We start from the raw sequence: 22,917 nt of genomic DNA on the forward strand, positions 1-22,917 counted from the left end.
ACCCTACACAGACATTACCATGGGTCCCCTGTGAGCTTTTCCACGTCCCTCTTGTCACACCCCAGTCCTAACCCCCAGGTCCTGCGGTACAGAGCCAGGAGCCGGAAGCCAGGCAGCCTGGAGCGAGTCCCAGCACCCCCCAGTTCCAGCTGTGGGAACCTGGACAGGTTTCTGAGCCTCCCTCCACTTCCATTTTCTCCTCCGCCAAGTATCAGTCTTAATGGTACCTACCTCACGTGGTTACAGTGGTAAGAATTAAATGAGTTACTTTATGCAAATCACTTAGAACAGCCTCTGGCACACAATAAGCCCCACTGAAATGTTACCTAGGCTGGGTAATACCAGCACTTTGGGAGGCCAAGGTGGGCAGATGGCTTGAGGTCAGGAGTTTGAGACCAGCCTGGCCAACATGGCAAAACCCCATCTCTACTGATAATACAGAAAATCGGCCGGGCATGATGGCACATGCCTGTAATCCCAGCTACTCAGGAGGCTGAGGCAGGAGAATTGCCTCAGGAGGCAGACGTTGCAGTGAGCTGAGATGGTACCACTGCACTCCAGCCTGGGTGACAGAGTGAAATTGTGTATCAAAAAATAAATAAATGTGCCGGGCACAGTGGCTCACACCTGTAATTCCAGCACTGTGGGGGTCTCAGGCAGGAGAATCAATTTGAGGCCAAGAGTTTGACACCAGCCTGGGCAATATAGTAAAACCCTGTATCTACAAAAATTAAAAAATTAGTCAGCCATGGTTTTGCAAGCCTGTAGTCCTAGCTACTCAGGAGGCTAAGGTGGGAGGATTCTTCTTATTAATAAATTATTTTAATAAGAATTTAAAAATTAGAAAGTTTTAAAAGAGCAAAGAGAAAAATATATCAAATCAGACTCTTCAGACTGGCAACATTTTTTAACGTCTGACACCATCAATTGTTGGTGAGGACATGGAGGAACAGTGGAAAAGAGATGAGTACAACCACTGGAGAAAAAGCCAGTGAATTCTGGTAACCAGAGTTGAAGATGCAGGCCGGGCGCGGTGGCTCACGCCTGTAATTCCAGATCACCTGAGGTCAGGAGTTTGAAACCAGTCTGGTCAATATGATGACACCCATCTCTACTAAAAATACAAAAATTAGACAGGTGTGGTGGTGCATGCTTGTAGATGCAGCTACTCAGGAGGCTGAGGCAGGAGAATTGCTTGAACCCGGGAGGCATTCTCAGCCTATCTCAGCCTCCCAAGTAGCTGGGATTATAGGTATGCGCCACCACGTCCAGCTAATTTTTGTATTACAGTAGAGCTGGGGTTTTGCCATGTTGGCCAGGCTGGTCTGGAACTCCTGACCTCAGATGATCTGTCCGCCTCAGCCTCCCAAAGTGCTGGGGGATTACAGGTGTGAACCACCATGCCCGGTCACAAGGTTTTCTTTTGGAGTGATGAAATGTTTTGAAACAAGAGGGGCGTGGTGGGTGCACAACCCTGAGAATGTACTAAATGCCAATGAATTTTTCACTTTAAAATGATTCTATTATGTGAATTTCACCATAACAAAAAAAATACATATTTAATATTAAATAACAGAGAATGAGAGATGTACTACCAAGAAATCCCCAATGAGTGTTCTCTTTAACTTTCACTCCGGATCCCGGGACACCACAAGCAGATCAGAGTTACGGAGTGTGTCCAATCAAGGAACTCATTTCCTTTCTGCTTAGGGAATTATATTCCCTTGTTAGTCTGGGTGAGACAGACACCACAGTAAAGAGGGTCAGAAAGAGTGTCAAGCCACAGGGACACACACAGCACACCGGGGGTTTTTAACCGCTTCAAGCCATGAATAAAAGACAACTCACCCGCACGATGATGCCCATGCGCTTGCTTTCATAGGTGAAAGGGAAGATCTGCAGAATGGTGAAGTTCAGGATCTGGTCGCCAGGGGTCCTCAGCTGCATGGAAGACTGGTCCCGGCCCACCAGGGTTAAGCCCACACTTTCAGTCCACTGTACCAGGGCCACCTAAACATAACACAGGGTTGAGGGTCAGATGCACAGCAGAGAACCTGGGTTTGCAGGCTGTACCATGAACACAAAGGCGGAAGGGGCTCGGAGACAGGGGAATCACAGCAGTTACTGCCCTTGGGGGCACCCAGTGCTCTCTGCTGGCTGGTGACAGTGTCTGTTCCTCTGGGCCTGCGAGGGCTCCCACGCTGAAAGCTGCCCTTCTGTAAGGCACAATTCATCTTTTCTAGGCTCAAAGCAGGCTGCATACCAGAGGCACCGAAGAAGGAGATGGCACAGGGTTAAGAGTGATTGGCAGCCCCACCCGCGCAGTGCTTTAGGCCTATAATCCCAGCACTTGGGGAGGCCGAAGCAGGAGGATCACGTGAGTCCAGGAGTTTGAGAGAAGCCTAGGTAACACAGGGAGACCCTGTCTCTAAAATCTTTTTTTTTTTTAATTATTAGGGTGGTGGCTCATGCCTGTAATCCCAGCACTTTGGGAGGCTGATGTGGGCAGATCACCCGAGGTCAGGAGTTTAAAACCAGCCTGGCCAACATGGTGAAACCCCATCTCTACTAAAAATACAAAAATTAGCCAGGTGTGGTGGCAGGCTCCTATAATCCCGGCTACTTAGAAGGCTGAGGTAGGAGAATTGCTTGAACCCGGAAGGTAGAGGTTGCAGTGAGTAGAGATCATCATGCCACCGCACTCCAGCCTGGGTGACAGAGCGAGACTGCATCTCAAAAAATAGTAACAATTATTAGGGTGGGGTGGTGCACGCCTGTTGTCTCAATTGCTCAAGAGGTTGAGGTGGGAGGATCGCTTGATCCTGGGAGGTGGAGGCTACAGTCTGCCATGACAGCGCCACAGTACTCCCACCTGGACAGCACAGTAAGACCCTGTCTCAAAAAAACATAATAAAATAAATGTAAGCAACTAATTCTCAGGGTCGAAAAGCTCATGAAGAAAATAAAACATGTCTGCAGATGGAGCTAGCCTAGGGTCTCCAGGAATACAAATGAAACAGGCGTGGGAAAGGGAAGGCAAGATGGGGAAAGGAGAAGCAGGGAGGAGTCGGGGACCCCATTCCTGGTTGCCCTTCATCCCTGCAGCCACAGGAGGATGGCCTTGGTGGGGTTGGGGGGTGCAAACAGTGTGAAGGGCCTGCATGTGCCCGCCGAGCTAGATGACAGGCTCATCGTGCTTACTCCCAGAATAGCAGGGGCTGGGTGAGCTGCTCTCGGCTGGCAGCTGCGACAGGCTGGGGCAGGATCTGGTCCCAGGTCTAGCTGACGTCAGTAAGAGGCCCAGAGTACAGTGCCATCCCAGTTCATCAGATGTCCCTTCTCAAATCACAGGGGCCTAAGTCAGGGTACTTGCACATGGGCACATCCTCAGTGGGAGGCCACCCCAACACACTATCACCCATTACAAAGTTGACAGGTGGGCTGGGCGTGGTCGCTCACACCTGCAATCCCAGCACTTTGGGAGGCCAAGGTGGGTGGATCACAAGATCAAGAGACCATTCTGGCCAACATGGTAAAACCCCATCTCTACTTTAAAAAAATACAAAAATTAGCTGGGTGTAGTGGTGCATGCCTGCAGTCCCAGTTACTGGGAAGCTGAGGCCAGAGAATCACTTGAACCTGGGAGGCAGCAGAGGTTGCAGTGAGCCAAGAGCGCATCACTGCACTTCAGCCTGGTGATAAAGCGAGACCTCATCTCAAAAAAAAAAAAGAAAAAAAAGTTGAAGGGAGGTGTGGCAGACAGAATAATGGCTCCCAAAGAGGCCCGTGTCCTAATCCCCAGAACCGGAGAGTGTTACCTGACATGGCAAAAGGACCTCAGCAGAAGGGATTCAGTGTAAGGACCTTAAAATGGGGAGCTTATCCCAGACCACCCAGATGGGCCCAGTGAGCCACATGAGTCCTCAAAAGGGACCCACTCCTGGTTGTGACCAGAGAGACTCAGGAACAGAAGAAGGGTTGGAGAGATGTGGTGATGCAGACTTTGAGGATGAAGGAAGGAGCCATATACCAAAGAATGCGGGCAGCATCTAGGGGCTGGAAAGGGCAACGCAACAGATTCTTCCCTAAAGACTCAGCAACAACGCAGCAATGGTGCTCAAGCGACCTCGATCTTGTCTCAGTGAGACCCTTGTCCCGTGTTCACCCATGATCTATAGAAATGTAAAAAAAAAAATCTATTTGTTTCATTTTAAAATAGATGGTGGCCAGGTGCAGTGGCTCAAGCCTGTAATCCCAGCACTTTGGAGGCTGAGGCGGGCAGATCACTTGAGATCAGGAGTTCGAGACCAGCCTGGACAACATGGTGAAATCCCATCTCTACTAAAATTACAAAAATTAGCCAGGCTTGGAAGCGGGCACCTGTAATCCCAGCTACTTGGGAGGCTGACGCAGGAGAATTGTGTAAACCCGGGAGGCGGAGGTTGCAATGAACTGAGATCGCACCAACGCACTCCAGCCTGGGCGACAGTGACTCCATTACAAAACAAAACAAAACAAAAAACACAAATGCACAGTAATTTGGTACAGCAACAACAGAAAGGAATACAGAAGGGCTTCCAATTTCAATACCAAACAAGCTGTCACTCTATTCCCATCCAAGTCCAAAGGTACAGTATCTACAAAAAAGATCAAGAAAGAAGAAAAGGCAGACCCTCCCACTTTCTTCTCATAAAGCTTAATCTGTAGGGGGAGAAGGGGAGGCAGGTTTTAGGAGGCTGTTGACAGGGGCTACGCATAGGTGACGGGGAGAGGGGTACTCGGGGGGCGCCACCTCCACTGGAAGTATTTGGTTATCTTTAAACCCAGCGGTGGGTGGGTCTAACTTTCCGCAGGCCTGAAATAGTTGATGATAATTGCTTGTTCACTGAGGATGGTGGAAGGTAAAGTCCATTTTCAGGGACTCCTTTAGTAGCCCAGCTGCCTCTTGCACATCTGTTTAATCTGGATTCCTGCCGGGCACAACTGCTCACACCTATAATCCTAGCACTTTGGCACACTGAGGTGGAGGATCGTTTGAGCCCAGGAGTTCAAGACCAGCCTGGGAGGGAGACCTCATCCCTACAAAAAATTAGCCAAGCATGGTGGCATGCACCTGTAATCCCAGCTACTTGAGAGGCTGCGATGGGAAGACAGATTGAGCCTGGGAGGCAGAGGCTACAGGAAGCTGAGACCATGCCACTGCACTCTAGCCTGGCTGACAGTGAGACTCAGTCTCAAAACAAACAAAAAAAAACTGGGCTTCCTCTTGAGTTCCTGTTCCTTTTATCAAGAGAGCGCTACAAAAGCCACAAGGTGAAGGTATGCAGCTCTCCACCCGCCGTCCTTTCTCTCTCTGGAACCCCTGGACGTCATCTTGGCTGACCTGTTATACCCTGAAAAGGAAATCAAGTTGGAGCTCAAAACTGAGGTTCTGGTCCCCGCTCTGCCACCAGCCTCCAGCCCCCATAGGACTCTGAAAAATAAAGATCTTGAAATAGATGACTCTCTCTCATTCCACTCCAGCTCTGAAAATGTATCTTTAGGCATCCTTCATCCACCATGCTCTGCTATCGAATTCAGTTTCCGTTGCTTCTATTAACTACATTTACATTAGCAAGAAATTATTTTTCAAGGCTCTACCTTGTTTAAATTCAAGTCATAATGAGTCAGCCAGCACTCGCTAGCTTTGAGCTTTGACCAGTGGAAGAAACTGTCATACTGACCTCTACCTTTCAAACAAAGGACAGATCAAGTAGTGGGATTTTTGTTTGTTTTTTAGTTTCAGTTTTTGGCTACCAGCCTAAGTCTTTGAAAACTCATTCACTTAGTTATTTAATTGAATGGCTGTGCTACAGACAATGTTTATGTTCCCTAAAATTTGTGTGTTGATACCTAATCCCCAATGTGATAGCAGTTGGAGATGGGCCTTTGAGAGGTGATTAAGTCATGGGGGTGGGGCTCCTCAGGAGTGGATAAGTGCCTTTATAAAACAGACCCCAGAGAGCTCTCTCACTCCTGCCATGACGAAGAGAGTGAAAAGAGGGCCTTTTATGAGCCAGGAAGCAGGCCCTCGCCAGACACCAAATCTGCCAGTATGCTGATACAGGACTCCCAGCCTCCAGAACTAGGAGAAATAACTTCTGTTGTTTACAAGATACTCAACTGACAGTATTTAGTTATATAGCAACCCATGCAGACTAAGACGCTCTAACTTTCAATACAGCCCTGTTGTGTCTGCTAACAATTTTCTTCCAAAGTTTAAAATTAACAAGTCAGTAATGATTCGAATGTATAAAATCATCCTGGATGGGTGTGACAGCTCATGCCTGTAATCTCAGCACTGTGGGAGGCCAAGGCAAAAGGATCACCTGAGTTCACCAGTTCAGCCTGGCCTACATGGTGAAATCCCATCTCTACAAAAATACAAGCATTAGTTGGGCATGATGGTGGGTGCCTGTAATCCCAGCTACTTGGGAGGCTGAGACAGGAGAATCACTTGAACCCCAAAGTCAGAGGTTACAGTCAGCTGAGATGGCAGCATTGCTCTCCAGCATGGGCAACAGAGCTAGACTCCGCCTCAAAAAAAAAAGAAAAAGAAAATAAAAGAAAAAAAATCCCATCTGTCTATGTAAAAAAGCTTGGGTGCAGTGTAAAAATGTTTATAGAGTGATACACATGGCGAGAATTACTTCTAGCTTTTACTTCTAGCTTTCTATACCACTGAAATGTTTTACACATGTAAATGCATTTCTTTCATGTTTAATTTTAATTAAGTAAATAAATATCCCAATACAATTCACATATTACAAATACCTTTTTGGCCTTGTTTACAAGCCAAAAAGCCTGACTAAATTTACACCCTTCCATATATACCCATTTAGTAACAAAGTAAAAAAAAAAATTATTCTTCAGATGCTTTCAGACACTTATGGAAATGATTTCTTTACTCCTGTTCTTGAGCAGCTATTACTGTGCACATTAATTGCCCTGAAAAGATGTGAAAAGTCTGTGATTCTGAGCATCCAGAAGATACACTAATTCCGGAAAGCTTGCTCTTAACTTCAATCAAGAAAGAACCTCTAACTCCAGAACCAGAAGTAGCTTCCAGGGCTGGGCAGCAGAACTCGGCCAGCCGCGCATACCCAGCTCCAGACCACGCAGGGCCGTACTGGCGAAAACGCTGAACAACTATAACCAGAAATGATCAAAGGCAAACGCTTTTGAGGAAAGACGAATTACAACTGTATGTAAACATCTTTAACCCTGCTTTCTTCCGTAGTAAACCTCTCAGTAGAGCTTAGGAGCCGACGACAGCGATACTTGTAGCCCTTCCCCACAACTGGGATCTACCATCCAAATCAAAACCTCTGTGAGGCCTGGTGAGGTGGCTCACGCCTGTTATCCCAGCACTCTTGGAAGCCAAGGCGGGTGGCTCCCTGAGGTCAGGAGTTCGAGACCAGCCTGGCCAACATGGTGAAACCCCCATCTCTACTAAAGATACAAAAATTAGCCAGGCGTGATGGCAGGCACCCATAATCCCAGCTACTCAGGAGGCTGAGACAGGAGAATCACTTGAACCCGGAAGGCAGTGGTTGCAGTGAGCCAAGATTGCGGCACTGCACTCCAGCCTGGGCGACAGAGCAAGGCTCCATCTCAAAAACAAAACAAAACAAGAAATTTCTCAGTCTCTGAGAGCTGATTCCAACAGGATGTGAGCCCTGCAGGAAGCCTCTCATTCTCACCTTCCACTCTCCTCCACGTTAACGTAAGTCAGTGTTAATTTAAAGCTACTTTCTTACAGGACACATAAAATCCCCCAGAGTCCTTCTCAGGGAAGGCCAGTTTAGAAGTGGGGAACTCACTCACACCTCTCCATTGTGGGCCAGACAAACATTAGGGAAGTGAGTTGAGATAAACTGCATTCCCTTCCAAAACAAAGTGATACACAGCGAGGTTACTTAACATTCTGGCAATTCCGGGCTTCTGTTCAAAGAAATCGCCCCTTATCACACCAGAGACAGGATTTCAGGGGCTTGGGTCTCACCGCTGTTAACAGCCTGAGTTAGAGTCTCAATAACTGCAGGTCAAGGCAGCAGCAGAAAATGCAACCTCATTAAGGTGGATGAATGAATGAACAGATACATTGGACATGAACTGGATAAAATGCTAGAAAGAGAAAAGGCGGAAAGGGGTCTTGTTTCAGGAGTCTGCTGTGTTTTCTGCTTTGGACAAAAAGAAGAAACCGAAGGAGCAGAGTCCACACTTTTCCCTTCTTCAAACGCCCATCTGAAGAACTCGTGCCAGAAGCCATCGTGAAAGGGCTTTTTCATCATTTCTTGTTCAGCAATAAACCACCTGTGACAAGTTTTTTAAGTTTTCCCTTTGTACCTGGGATACTGTGCTTGGGAAATAAGCCAGATCACGCTCAGCAGCCTTGAATTCTTGTCAAAAGCAGGATACATACTAATCATCAGAGCACATATGATACAAGACGGGAATGTGACATCTGATAAAAGGGGTTCTTTGGTGGCATTCAATAAGATAAACACCCAAGCTCACAAAGAGCCACTGGTCAGCCCTAATCCAGCCTTTCAGAATTATAAATCTAGCCAGACACACGGTTTTCTTTACTCAGTAAGAAAATACATTCAGCAATGCACCAGTTGATGGTTACAGGTTCAAATACTGACGGGTTGGGAGAGTGGCAGACAGGAGTAGGGCAGGGCCATGTGGGGGTCAGGAGTAAACTGAGGCAGCAGCTGCCCAGCTTGGCCAACCATTGCCAGGTAGAAGTTGGGTCACTATTTCCAGAGCTGATCTTTCTCGAGAAAAGCTAATTCTGCGTAAAATCAAGTGACCTTTAAATACTGCTTCAATTTTTTTTAAACACAACATCAAACAAAACACAGCCTGCTACGAATCAGCAGAAGAGACAGTAGTATAAAAGGTCACTTCTTGCCAGGCACAGTGGCTCATGCCTGTAATTCCAGCATTTTGGGAGGCTGAGGCGGGTGGATCACCTGAGGTCTGGAGTTCAAGACCAGCCTGGCCAACATGGTGAAGCCCTGTCTCTACTAAAAATACAAAAGTTAGCCAGGAGTGGTGACAGGTGCCTGTAATCCCAGCAACTCAGGAGGCTGAGGCAGCAGAATTGCTTGAACCTGGGAGGTGGAGGTTATAGTGAGCTGAGATTGCACCACTGCACTTCAGCCTGGGTGACAGAGCAAGACTCCGTCTCCAATGAATGAATGAATGAATGAATGAATGACCACATCTTGATCCAAATGTCCTGTACTTGAAATTGAACTTCCTATCACTTGACTCTGATGAAAATTAATATTTAAGAGAAAGAGGCTGGGCACAGTGGCTCACGCCTGTATTCCCAGCACTTTGGGAGGCCAAGGCGGGTGGATTAATTGAGGTCATGAGTTTGAAACAAGCCTGGCCAACATGGTGAAACCCTGTCTCTACTAAAAATACAAAACAATTGCCAGGTGTGGTGGTACATGCCTGTAATCCCAGATACCCGGAAGGCTGAGGCAGGAGAATCACTGGAACCCGGGAGGTGGAGGCTGCAGTGAACTGAGATCGCAGCACTGCACTTCAGCCTGAGGGACAGAGCAAGACTCTGTCTCAAAAAAAAGAAAAGAAATGACTATTTATTAACTCTATTCTGAGCCAACAGTAACATCACACAGGACAGAGCTTTTGCCTCTACGGCCCATGGATAAGCTAACACCAAGGGAGGTACATCCGACAGTTTCCCGCAGTGTCCGTGAGGCACCGTCCAGCCCCGCTCAAACCGACCCCACTGTCTTCTTCTGAACAACCACAATCCTGTTTTGAGACCCCACTTCACGGTTAATCAGTAACCCTGATGGAGGAGTTCCCCTTCAGTTCCCGACCTCTGTCCTCCAGCCTCACCCCTTGGGTCCGAGGGCACGGCAACGTGATGGTAAAACTCCAACACCCTCCTAAATCTTTCTGCTTCACGCTCTGAACTCATTCGTGTACAGGTCTGAATGCCGTCATTGTCTGGGCCTGAGGCTGAGGCTCAGGCTGTGCCCACGCTTTGAGGGGAACTGCACAGATTTTATGTTCACCAAGAATGTGTTCATAAAAAACCAACCGTCCAACCTCAGAGCCACAAAAGGACCGCGAGGTTGCCTGCCCTCCCCGAGCTCCTGGCAGTTTTTATACTCACGTTCAGCAACAAGGTGAAGACGCTAAAGGAGACAACGGGGACCTTCTACACACATGCTCAGAGATGTGCGGAGAGAATTAATATGGAAGGCGACGCGTCATGGCATGATTTCTGATAGCCAAAAGTGGGAAACCTCCTAAATGGTAAGCTTGGGAGAGAGAACAAATACTCTGCGGTGTATGTAGGCAGAAGACGGTAGTGTAAACATTAAAAATCCTCTTACTAGCCGGGCGCGGTGGCTCATGCCTGTAATCCCAGCACTTTGGGAGGCCGAGGTGGGTGGATCACGAGGTCAAGAGATTGAGACCATCCTGGTCAACACGGTGAAACCCCGTCTCTACTAAAAATACAAAAAATTAGCTGGGCACGGTGGCACGTGCCTGTAATCCCGGCCACGCAGGAGGCTGAGGTAGGAGAATTGCCTGAACCCAGGAGGCAGAGGTTGCAGTGAGCTGAGATCACGCCATTGCACTCCAGCCTGGGTAACAAGAGCAAAACTCCATCTCAAAAAAAAAAAAAAAAAATCCTCTTATTGCCCCATGCAGTGGCTTATGCCTATCATCCCAGCACTCTGGGAGGCTGAGGCAGGACAATTGCTGGAGTTCTGGAATTTGAGATTGGCCTGGGCAACATAGCAAGACCCCACTGCTACAGTAAAATACAAAAATTATCCAGGTGTAGTGGGGTGTGCACCTCTCATCCCGGCTAATTGGGAGGCTAAGGCAGGAGGATCATTTGAGGCCAGGAGGTCAAGGCTGCAGTGAGCCAAGACTGTACCACTATATTCCAGCCTGGGCAACAAAGCAAGATCCCATCACAAAAATAAATAAATGAGCAAAACACACTAAAAAAGAAAGAAATTCTGTCACTTGCAGCGATATGAATGGAGCTGGAAGTTGTTAAGTGAAACACGCTCATTTTAATTTTCCTTTCTAAGGGATGAAACCTAATGAGTGGTAAAGGCAAGATACTCAGAAGGTAAGCTGCCAGGGTCTGATAGGAAAAGTCTTCTTTTCTTTTCTTTTCTTTTTTTTTTTTTTTTTTTTTGAGGCAGAGTCTCACTCTGTTGCCCAGGTTGGAGTGCAGTGGTGTGATCTAGGCTCACTGCAGTCTCTACCTCTGGGGTTCAAGCAATTCTCTGCCTCAGCCTCCCAAGTAGCTGGGATTATAGGTGCCCCCCACCACGCCTGGCTAATTTTTGCATTTGCAGTAGAGACAGAGTTTCACCATGTTGGCCGGGCTGGTCTTGAACTCGTGACCACGGGCCTCAGCCTCCCAAAGTGCTGGGGTTACAGGCGTGAGCCACCACGCCCAGCCTCGAAAAAGACTTACTTTCACCAAGCTTGGAAGTTTCCCAGATGAGAAAAAAGGGATCCAAAAAAACAAAAAAAAACTCCACTGTACTTGGGAGATGCATAGTGTCTGAACATCACCTCCAAACATGGTACCCAAGGGACTAGAGTGGCTAAAAATAACCAGAGGTTGTGGAACTTCATCCGGTATCAGCCCTGAGTCTCCCAAACACAGGCATCTTCACTCTCTGCAGCATTTCAGGAGTTTACAAAGCACTTTCAAGCCATCATCCCATGGGTAGAAAAGTGGTATTGAAGGCTGCAAGTCCAGACTCCAGGCATGAGCTGTCTGGTTTTAATCTTGCCAGCTATGTGACCGTGGGAACCTTCCTTAGCCAACTTACACTTCATCTGCAAAATGGGCCCAATCATTGTAACTATATCATAAGAGGGGCTCACAGCCCAGGACCTGGCACAGAGCAGATATTCAATAGGTGGTCATTCCTCACTGCTGTCAGTACCACTGTTATCACCATTACTACCTCATCTTTCACAAGAACCTGTGAGGTCAATGGCCCTAACCCATGTTTACCTTTGAGGAGGCTGAGGTGCAGCAATGATTTGCTTGAAATCACACAGCTAGGCCAGGTATGGCGGCTCATGCCTGTCATTCCAGCACTGTGGGAGGCCAAGACAGGCAGATCACTTGAGGTCAGGAGTTCAAGACCAGCCTGGCCAAAATGGTGAAATCTCGTCTCTACTAAAAATACAAAATTAGCCAGGCATGGTGGTGGGCACCTGTAGTCCCAGCTACTTGGGAGGTAAGGCAAGAGAATTGCTTGAACCTGGGAGGCAGAGGTTGCAGTGAGCTGAGACTGCACCACTGCACTCCAGCCTGGGTGACAGAGCAAGACTCCGCCTCAAAACACACACACACACACACACACACACACGTTGATTGAAGTTGATTAAACTGAAAGTTACAGGTTAAACATGGCCAGCAACTCCACTGCAGAAGCAGGGAAGTCCAATGTGATGCCCTCACCTTTCATGAAAGTTAGGGGACAGGGTCTTGAAATACAGACATGCGTTTATCCCATTGGGAGGTTTCAGGAACCCACAGCAAATGTTTCAGTAAAACTCACTCCTCTGCTGAGGTCACAGTGCAATGATACTCCAGGTCCAGGCACACTCGTAAAAACTGAGCTACTGAAAGCAAGGTGCAAAGCTGCATCTACAATTTACAGTTGTGCTTTAACATTTTTTTTAATATTTTAATAAAGGGTGCGGGTAATTCTAATACATGCAAATAATTATCTCTGCAAGGATTCTTAGATATTAATAACAGTGGGTGCCTCAGAGGAATGGACCTGGGAAAAAGGAAGTCAGGGTGGGAGAGAGATGGATTTCTGACTCCATGCCAAGAGCACGTGCTAGCCACGCCGACACTCTGCATGTTACCAGAACTGGTGACTCATTGCTCTGGAATTATTCAGCTATTCAAGGCAGGGCCAAATACAGAAAGCAGCTTTCATTCATTCACACACACGGGCATCTATGTACACACACATGTGCTTCCATGTACACACACATACATGGCACACATGCAAATACATCACACGTACACACACGTCTATACACACGCACATAAACATGTGCCTCCACACACGTAAGTTCTACAGAAATTTGAAAGTCAGATGACTTTCTTTATTTTTTTTGAGACAGTCTCACTCTGTCACCCAGGCCCGAGTGCAGTGATACAATCCCGGAAAGCCATATGACTTTCTAAAGGATGTTATTCACCTTCCTTTCTGTTCAATGATATATACTATAGTATGATTCTGTTCTACTAATCTCATATATATATATATGTGTGTGTGTCAATATTTAATATATTTATATATAAATATATTATATATCAATATATTATGTCAATACTTATATATATATGTGTGTGTCAATATTTAATATATATAAATATATTATGTCAATACTTATATATAAATATATTAGGAACACTCTCTGTGTAGAATCTAAAAACAGATATTTCCAGCAAAACCCAGCCTATGGGATGTCAATATTTATATATAAATATTAGATATATATTTATATATAGACATGTTTAATATATTTATTCATAAATATCAACATAATATATTGATCTATTTCTTTAATATGTATATATATGTGTGTGTGTGTATATATGTTTCTTTTTTTTTTTTTGAGAGAGAGAGTCTCACTCTACCCAGGCTGGAGTGCAGTGGCACGATCTCAGCTCACTGCAACCTCTGCTGCCCAGGTTCGATGCTCCTGCCTCAGCCTCTCAAGTAGCTGGGATCACAGTCTCCTGTGACCATATCCGGCTAATTTTTGTATTTTTTTTTAGTAGAGATGGGGTTTCACCATCTTGGCCAAGCTGGTCTTGAACTCCTGACCTTGTGAACCACCCTTCTCAGCCTCCCAGAGTGCTGGGATTACAGGCGTGAGACACCGTGCCCAGCCTATATCTGTTTACGTGACATTTATTTACATAACACATATTATGATATGTAAATATATATTATATAAATTTAAATGTGCATATTTTGTATACATACACATAAAACACAAATATGTATTTCAGTATGCATACATTTAGAAGGAGTGTGAGAAAATCTGTACCAGAACATAAACAGTAGTTATCACCACGTGCTAAGAATCACAGCTTATTTTTATCTTTTTTTGATTCTATAATCTCTCCCTTTTCCGTAGTGAGGACATTAGTAATTGTGATTTTAAAACCTTTAAAAAGTTTTTTGGCCGAGCACAGCGGCTCACACTTGTAATCCCAGCATTTTGGGAGGCTGAGTTGGGTGGATCATTTGAGTTTAGGAGTTCAAGACCAGCCTGGCCAACATGGTGAAACCCTGTCTCTACTAAAAATATAAAAATTAGTCAAGCGTGGTGGCAGGTACCTGTAGTCCCAACTACCCGGGAGGCTGAGGCACAAGAATGGTTTGAACCCAGGAGGAGGAGGTTGCAGTAAGCCAAGATCACACCACTGCACTCCAGCCTGGCCAACAGAACAACACTCTGTCTCAAAAGTGCCTGGCCAAAAAGGAAAGTTTTTTAAACATGAAAGAATTCATGGAAAGGACAAGTGAATGAGTCGTGGACAGAACTGATCCTAGCTGCTTACAGGCAGCACCTCCTGGCTCACACCAAGAAACCAAGGCTTGGAAAGTCACACCATCACCACGGCCCCTACCCCCACTCCCTGCACCCCCACCCCCGATGCTATGGAACATTTTGGAAATGGTGGGATGCTATCAGGGCTGAGGCTTGCTAGCTCCAGCATCTGAGCAGGGCTTCTCCTGGTCCGACTGCATCTATTTCATTTCCCCAGTGAGTTACTGTATAGTGGCAGGGAGGGCCCACACCCCAGGCTGTAATTGATAGCTGAATAAAGACACTTCAAGGTTCCCAAAGTGGAATGTGCACAGGAAACAAATTTAGGAAATCCTGCTTTCTGTTACAGGAAACAAACCCTACGCCAACTGGTAGAAATTACTCCAGCAGCTCCCAAGCAAAACTCATACTGGTTTCTACATGTATTTCATGAACTACCTCGCCTAGGCTAGCAATGTTTTATTGATACTGAATTTCAAAGGCACAATTCTAGAGCCAGCCAAGTCTACGTGGAATCCTACAAGGACGTGGAAACAGCACGGCATTCTGAAAGATTTTACTTGAACTAGATTTAGCCTCCTTCGAGCCTCATAAGGCATTTATATAAACCTCTGTGTTTGGCACGAGGCAGCCTCTTAAGTAGTTTAGAAGGCTGATCAGAAAGACAGCAACAGTGACTACGCCTTTACTTAGTAAGATTATGCGTTACTTTTCACTTTCTAATCAATGCATTCAGGTGTTCTGCTACAGACACAAAATAACTATGCAATACGAAATAATAAAGTTGTAAAAAAAAACAGTAAAAAGGTAACGCTGGTCTCTGAAGACACAAAAGGCCAAAGGAAAGTAGTTTTTTTTTCTCAATCATGATTCAGAAACTTAGAATAACAAGACAAATCTGAATCCAAGTGCAATTCGTGCACAGAAGAGATAAAGCACCATTCACTTTGAGAAAAAGGGGCCAAGCAGCACAAAGCAATCCACGAAAGGTTGACCCTCATGGAAAAATCTTTGCACAGCCCTAAGACAAATACACCAAAGTCCAGACAGGCATGAAAACCTCCAGAGAGGCCCGTGTGAGTCTTAGGGGCCTCAGGAAGGACTTGCTTCTCGATGGCCAGCATCTGAAACTTGCTCAAATTTGAATCCCATCGGGTGTGGTGCTTCATTCCTGTAATCCCAGCACTTCAGGAGGCCAAAGCAGGCAAATCACTTGATGTCAGGAGTTTAAGACTGCACTGGCCAACATGGAGAAACCCCGTCTCTACTAAAAATACAAAAATTAGCCAGGCGTGGTGGTGCGTGTCTGTAATCCCAGCTACTTGAGAGGCTGAGGCAGGAGAATCACTTGAACCCAGGAAGTGGATGTTGCAGTGAGCCAAGATCACACCACTGCACTCCAGCCTGGGCAACAGAGCCAGACTCTGTCTCAAAACAATAAGGGCCAGGCATGGTGGTTCATACCTGTAGTCCCAGCACTTTGGGAGGCTGAAGTGGGCAGGTCACTTGAAGTTAGAGGCTCAAATAAAATAAAATAATAAAGTAAAATAAATTTGAATTCCATCAAATACCTACAGGTTACTGGTTCCCAGTCCATAGCTACCAAAAATACGGCCCTCTCTGACACTGGTGTTCCATAGGACCATTCCCAAAGAGAAAAACATCATCCAACAGACTAAACCTGCCAAGCCACAGAAAGAAGAAATGATGATAAACCTGAAATTGTCCGTGATATGGCACAAGTAGAGCAGGACGATCACCCAAACCGACCCCCACCCGAGCATCCAAACCAACCCCCACCCCTTCTCTCTGCACACAATTCCCATCTCGGAAGCTGGCCGGGGGTGCAACATTTCTCCCTCCTAAAAAGCCTGGTTCAAATGTCAATGGTCACGGATGAACTGGGGTTTCATAGCCTGAGCTGTTCCACAAACACCCTGCAGGCTGGAAGGAGGAGTCTTAAAGAATGTTTTTAACAATATTCAAGATGATGGAAAAACACAAATGATAAAACAGTAAGTGAAAAAAGGAGGGTACAAAACTATATCTATAGCAAAATTTCTGTTTTAGAAAATAAATTGAAAGGTACTGAAAGGCGGCCAGGCGCTGTGGCTTGCACCTATAATCCCTGCACTACCGGGAGACCAAGGCAGGCAGATCGCGCCACTGCACTCCAGCCTGGGCAACAGAGCAAGCCTCCATCTCAAATACAAACAACAAAAAAACAACACCTCAACAACAAAAAGACAAACAGACCAAGTACAAATGGGTAAAGGATATGGACAGACATTTTTCCAAACAAGATACACAAACGGCCAACAAGCACACGAAGATGCTCAACATTAGACGTCATCGGGAAAACACACATCGAAGAAACCACAGGGAGACACACTCCACACCGACTAGGACGTCTGGAAGCCAAAGAACTGACAGTAACAGGTATCGACCAAGATGTGGAGAAATGAAAACCGTCACGAGGTTTGCTGGTAGACACATAAAACAGAGCGGCCACTTCTGGAAAACAGTCAGACAGTTCCTCAAAAGGTTAACTACAGAGTCCCTATTTGACTCTGCCAACCCACTCCTAGGTATATACCCAAGAGAACTAGAAATTTACATCCACTCAAATACTTGTACACAATTGTTCATAGCAGCATTATCTGCAATAGACAAAAAATAAAAAACAACCCAAATACCCATTAATTGATGAATGGATAAACAAAATGTAATATATCCAATAAACACTATTATTCAGTTATTAAAAGGAATGAAGTACTGTGCATGGCTGTGCACAGATGAATCTCAAAAACATTATACTCAGTAAAAGAGGCCAGTCACAAAAGGCCACCTATTGTATGGTTCCAATTGTTTGGAATGTCTGTAATATGCAAATCTATAGAGGTAGAAAGTAGATAAGTGGGTGCTTTAGGGCTGGAGGAATGAGGAAGGGAAGGGGGTATAGCAGCAAAGTGGGTACAGAATTTCCTTTGGGGTGATAAAAATATTCTAAATTTGATTATTATGATGGTTGCAAAAAAAAAAAAAAAAATCCCAAAATACACTAACTATACTAAGAAGCCATACTGGCAGGGTGCAGTGGCTCACACCTGTAATCCAGCACTTCGGGAAGCCAAGGTAGGTGGATCACCTGAGGTCAGGGGTTGGAGACCAGCCTGGCCAACATGGTGAAACCCCATCTCTACTAAAAATATACAAAATTAGCCGGGTGTGGTGGTGGGCACCTGTAATCCCAGTTACTTGGGAGGCTGAGGCAGGAGAATTGTTTGAACCTTGGAGGCAGAGGTTGCACTGAGCCGAGATAGCACCACTGCACTCCAGCCTGGGTGACAGAGTGAGACTGTATTTCAAAAAGAAAAAAAAAAGTCTTACTCTAAATGGGTAGATTGTATGGAATGTGGAATTTATCTTAAGATCTTAATTATTTACATCTTTTTTAAAGTATGTGGTTTAAACAGGACCTTGTGCTCCTGTTATGCTGGCCTTCTGAGTTACAAAACCAAACCTTTAACTTTCCTAATTCAGGCTATAGCTCAAGTCCAAGGCTATTCTTTTAGAAGACCAGTTCTTTCCTGTATCTGAAAATATGTCTCCCAGCAGCCCTGCACCACGGCACCACCCTGGCTCCTGTCTGCCCTGACACACTGCTTCCTCAGGAAACCCGTAATTCCAGCAGACAGAAAACAAGCAGGGCCTCTCCATGGCCCGCCACACCTGCCCAGGCTTACCTCATCGGGGCTGGATGCCTGATACACGCGGCAGGAGTCTTCGTACTGCTTCTCAGCCTCAGCCTGGTCAGTCACACCGTTGGACTCGTAAACAGGAGTCACGTTGTGGCAGAGCGCTATGGCCTTCACAGCTTCGTGCACGCGGCTGCTCATGGTCCGTCGGACCTTGGTGGTGAGTGTGGGGCCCTTCTGGGCTGGTGGGTCCTGGGATTGCTATAGGAAGGAGAAACGAATAAGGAGGATGACCAGAGAGAGGAATGATTTGGAGAATGTGGAAGAGCAGCCATGCAGCTATTGCTTTTCTTGCTACATTTCCCACGCATGGAACTCTGAGGTGTATCTACAATGATGTTGCAAATAAATGACATGTAGTTTTCAGGGTTTGTCATTTACGCTTGGCAAATAAATAAATAATAAACAGAGGAGGCCAAGCATGGTGGCTTATGCCTGTAATCCCAGCACTTTGGGAGGCTGAGGCGGGCAGCTAAAGTCGAGAGTTCAAGACCAGCCTGACCAACATGGTGAAATGCCGTCTCTACTAAAAAATACAAAATAAGCCGGTTGTGGTCGCGCATGCCTATAATCCCAGCTACTTGGGAGGCTGAGGCAAGAGAATCACTTGAATCCAGGAGGCGGAGGTTGCGGTGAACTGAGATCGTACCACTGCACTCCAGCTTGGACAACAAGATCGAAACGCCATCTCAAAAATAAATAAATTATAAACAAACAGAGGAAACAATTACAATGTAATGAACGAGGATGATTCTACCTGCAGACTGAGTGAACCTGTCTTCCCTGGGGTGGTGCCAGGGGCTTTTGACAGAACGAAGACCCCACCACACTGAAAGGGATCCTGGTATTACGGAGCAGGGCTTCCCCACTTGGGCACTCCTTTGCTGGGGGGCATCATAGGGTGTTCGCCAGCACCCCTGTCCTCCAGCCACCAGATCCAGTGGATGCCAGCAGCATTCCCTTAGTTGTGACAAGAGATGTCACCAAATGTCCAATGGAGGCCAAAATCATCCTCAGCTTAGAACCAGTTTAAGCTCACAATCTTCTTAGTTTACAACAGAAGGCAACTACCTCATCAAGTACCCTAAGAAAGTAACAACCATCAACACCCAGGGCAGTGCAGTGAGGTGTGTCAGCAACAGCCGGAGGAAACCCTGGCTGGATGGGACTCACTGCCAAATGGTACCTGGCCCTCCACCGAAGCTAGACATTCAGGAGTAGTGGTAACTGTGCTCAAGTTTTGCCTTGCAGGCTGACTTTAGACCCCAGCTCTTGCCTGAGAGGCAGCTCCGTGGTACACCCTGGTCTCCTCCATCCCTCCCTACATACCTGTCAACACGGCTCAGCCTCTGAAGGGCCAGAAATGGGGAAAGTCTTGGAAAAATGGTTTTGAGCAACATGGTAAAGAGAGCACTGACGGTTCCCAAAGCTGAGCCTTATTCTTGGATGGGTGGGAAGCAGCTGGGAGACCTGCAGCAAGTGATGTCTGTTCTCTAAGCCTGTTTCCTGTCAATGAGAGGAGTGAACTAGAGGTTGTTTTCAATCCATGCTCTACACCAAGCCCCAGGAATACCAAGAAACCCGCTCAGCACCACCAACTGCAGCAGGATGGGAGACGCGGCCTGCAGCTCCATTCCTGTGTCACACATCAGGTGCCACCGAGGCTTTCCCCTTTTTTTTTTTGAGACATGAGTCTCACTCTGCCCAGGCTGGAGTGCAGTGGTGCGATCTCAGCTTACTGCAACCTCCACCTCCTAGGTTCGAGTGATTCTCCTGCTTCAGCCTCCCAAGTAGCTGGGATTACAGGCGTGTACCACCAGGGCCGGCTAATTTTTATATTTTCAGTAGAGACAGGGTTTCACCACATTGTTCAGGCTGGTCTTGAACTCCTGATCTCAAGTGATCCACCCGCCTCGGCCTCCCAAAGTGCTGGGATTACAGGTGTGAGCCACCACGCCTGGCCCCTGCCCAGGCTTCCTTTGAATAAAGGGTTCTACTGATTTAGAATATAATGAAAATTAAGATCACTGTGGAGAAAAAGCACTTGTTAACAATCTATGGCTCATGGTTCAGCACAAGCCAAACACCTTCCCATCTGAGCAGCACCTGCCTGCATCTCCAGCTGTCCCTCATGCCATTTTCCTCCTTGTTCACTCCACTCCAGCCGTGCTGGCCTTTCGGTTCTCTGGGCACCACCAAGCTGCTTCTTGCCTGAGGACCGCTGCACTTGCTGTTCGCCCTGCCTGAGACCCCATCCCCCAGCTCCCTTAAGCGCCTGCTTGCTCAGTCTCATCATTCAGGTCTCAATCTAACTTCACCTCCTCAAAGAGGCTCTCTCCTGAGCCCCTCCACTTCCCTTCCCAGTGAAGTCACGTTTGGGCAACACCCTGTGTGTTACTCTCTTCATTGTCTAAATTGTCCTATTGACGGGATGGGTCCCTCTCATTACACCACAGAAACAGAGGGCTCAACTGATGGGTTACTCATCACTGTATTCTTAGTACCCAGGGCAGTGTCTGGTATGCAACAGATATTTGCTGAACAATTAAACAGATTAAAAACTTAATATTCCAAGGTGGTGATGAGGAGTCCTCAAGTGACATGAATTTTTTTTTTTTCATTTTCAAAAAGAAACAACTATGAAATCAACCAACATCAGTTTCAGATTTTAAATCACAGATTTGGACAAAGGGTCACCTACAACATTCTTACCGCATCCACAGCTAACTGAATCGTGGAGGCTGGAAATGTGTATGGAGTTACCGGACTCTACATTCCATTAAAAACATATTTACCAAACAGGAGAGAAGTGATCTGATCCTTTCAAATGAGCCACACTTTACACCCATGACACCCGATTGCCCAAAATAGAGAACAGATGGGTTACAAGAAACAAGAAAATGACTTTCATTCAATTTTTTAATACTATTTTTAGTAGCAGCATTAGACTCCTCAGGTAATTAGACAATTACTAAATTATTCTGGTCATGCGGGGACACGGTGCTCCGGCTTCCTGCTCTGTTAACCTCTGGTGTCAAGAGCACACGAGTTTCACTTCCAGGCCAAAGGGCACTGCATGGTAACAATAATTAGAGTAATGAATCAGAACTCCGGTTTAAATGAACCATTATTTGCCAAGTGCTTTTAATTATAAAGAATTTAACTCTAAAATTATAAAGAAAAGATTTACAGAAAGGTTCTCTATTGGAGAGACTAAATCGAGAATCTTTTTTTTTTTTTCCAATTCTATAATTTACGTTCTAGCCATGAACATGTGTCTTCATTTCTGTCCACATTCCTCAGCACCTGGACCAAATCGTTATTTAACATTAGGTGCAATAACAAGACCTTTGACAAAGTAATTACTGTGCTTGGCAACTTTCAGTAACCATGGGTTTGAATGAAAAGCCATACTAAGGGCATCCTTCATGAACTTCTGGATTTTGTAAAGCAATCTGATTTCATGTCTACAAAAGTCACATACTTCCACTCATATTTCAAACATGGGATAACATAGAGCTACGGGACCTTGTATTCCAGTTGAAACAACTCCCAAGCCAGGCAAAAAGAGAACCACCAATGGTCAGATGTTCACAAAGGCCTCACTTTTAGATCTGGGACCATCTGACAATGAATCAATTGGAGGACAACTCTGATAGCCTGACCACCCTCACAGGCCACAGGTTCAAGGCCTCCACCCACATGTTTACTTCTCTCTTAAATTAACACTTTTCCCCTTTCCTACTAAGATGTTCCAGGAAGGAGAGGAAATAATCATTGGTGCTGAAACTGCCTCTTTTAATTGTTAAATAAAGTCTCATTTGCACACCAAACGGTCATGCACATATATCCTTAAGGCACTGAAATTGACCAGGGGCTGGGTTTGGATGATGCCTGTCTTAGGTCCCGTCTTCAAACATCCTCACATTCCCCATATGGAAGAGTTTCACATTGTACAGTGTTTATCTCTAACCTCCTCCCCATCGGCCCTTTAACCTACACGCATTTCTTCTTACTTAAAAAATACCAGGGGAAAACAAAAACAGATGTGGCATCCACAGAGGCAGGTTATGACTCTTTTTGCCCTGGGGAAAAACCACCGGTCCCCTTACGGAGGGAGGGAGGGCGGGCGGAACAGCTCCAAACGAGGTCAGAAGTGACTTTATAACCAAGCACAAGTCACTACTGGGAGAGGAATTAAGATCTCCAAATACAAAGGGCCCTGACTTGGGGCCCTGATTGGGTGTCTCAAATCATATAAAGCCCCCAAGTCATTTATAGCATTCCAGCCAATAAATGAGACACCAAGGTAGGGAAAGCAGGCTTCCGTTTCCCATTAATAATCCACTAGGGCCACTTCCCAACAAGAACTCCAGCCTGTATTATAGAAAAGAGTGATACAAAAATGAAACGCTGAGACACCAGGAACGCCAGTTTTCTTTCTAAATGCAGTTAAAACTTCACCAAATATGGGTATTCATAATCTTAACGGATA

The 22,917-nt window shown here is 46.0% G+C and overlaps 1 protein-coding gene across 3 annotated transcripts in view; it reads right to left on the reverse strand.

Annotated features, from left to right (window-relative positions):
- ATP9A (ATPase phospholipid transporting 9A) overlaps positions 1-22,917 on the reverse strand; it is a 167,662-nt gene that overhangs the window by 38,721 nt on the left and 106,024 nt on the right. For all 3 annotated transcript variants that reach the window (XM_078371998.1, XM_035298943.3, XM_078371999.1), the window contains exons 14-15: positions 18,411-18,623; positions 1,849-2,010 (exon numbers count right to left, since the gene is read on the reverse strand). In XM_078371998.1, the coding sequence (XP_078228124.1) occupies positions 1,849-2,010; positions 18,411-18,623 (375 nt within the window). The remainder of the gene's footprint in view (positions 1-1,848; positions 2,011-18,410; positions 18,624-22,917) is intronic.

This window comes from Callithrix jacchus, chromosome 5 (genome assembly GCF_049354715.1).
Source record: "Callithrix jacchus isolate 240 chromosome 5, calJac240_pri, whole genome shotgun sequence".
NCBI classification, from domain to species: domain Eukaryota; kingdom Metazoa; phylum Chordata; class Mammalia; order Primates; family Cebidae; genus Callithrix; species Callithrix jacchus.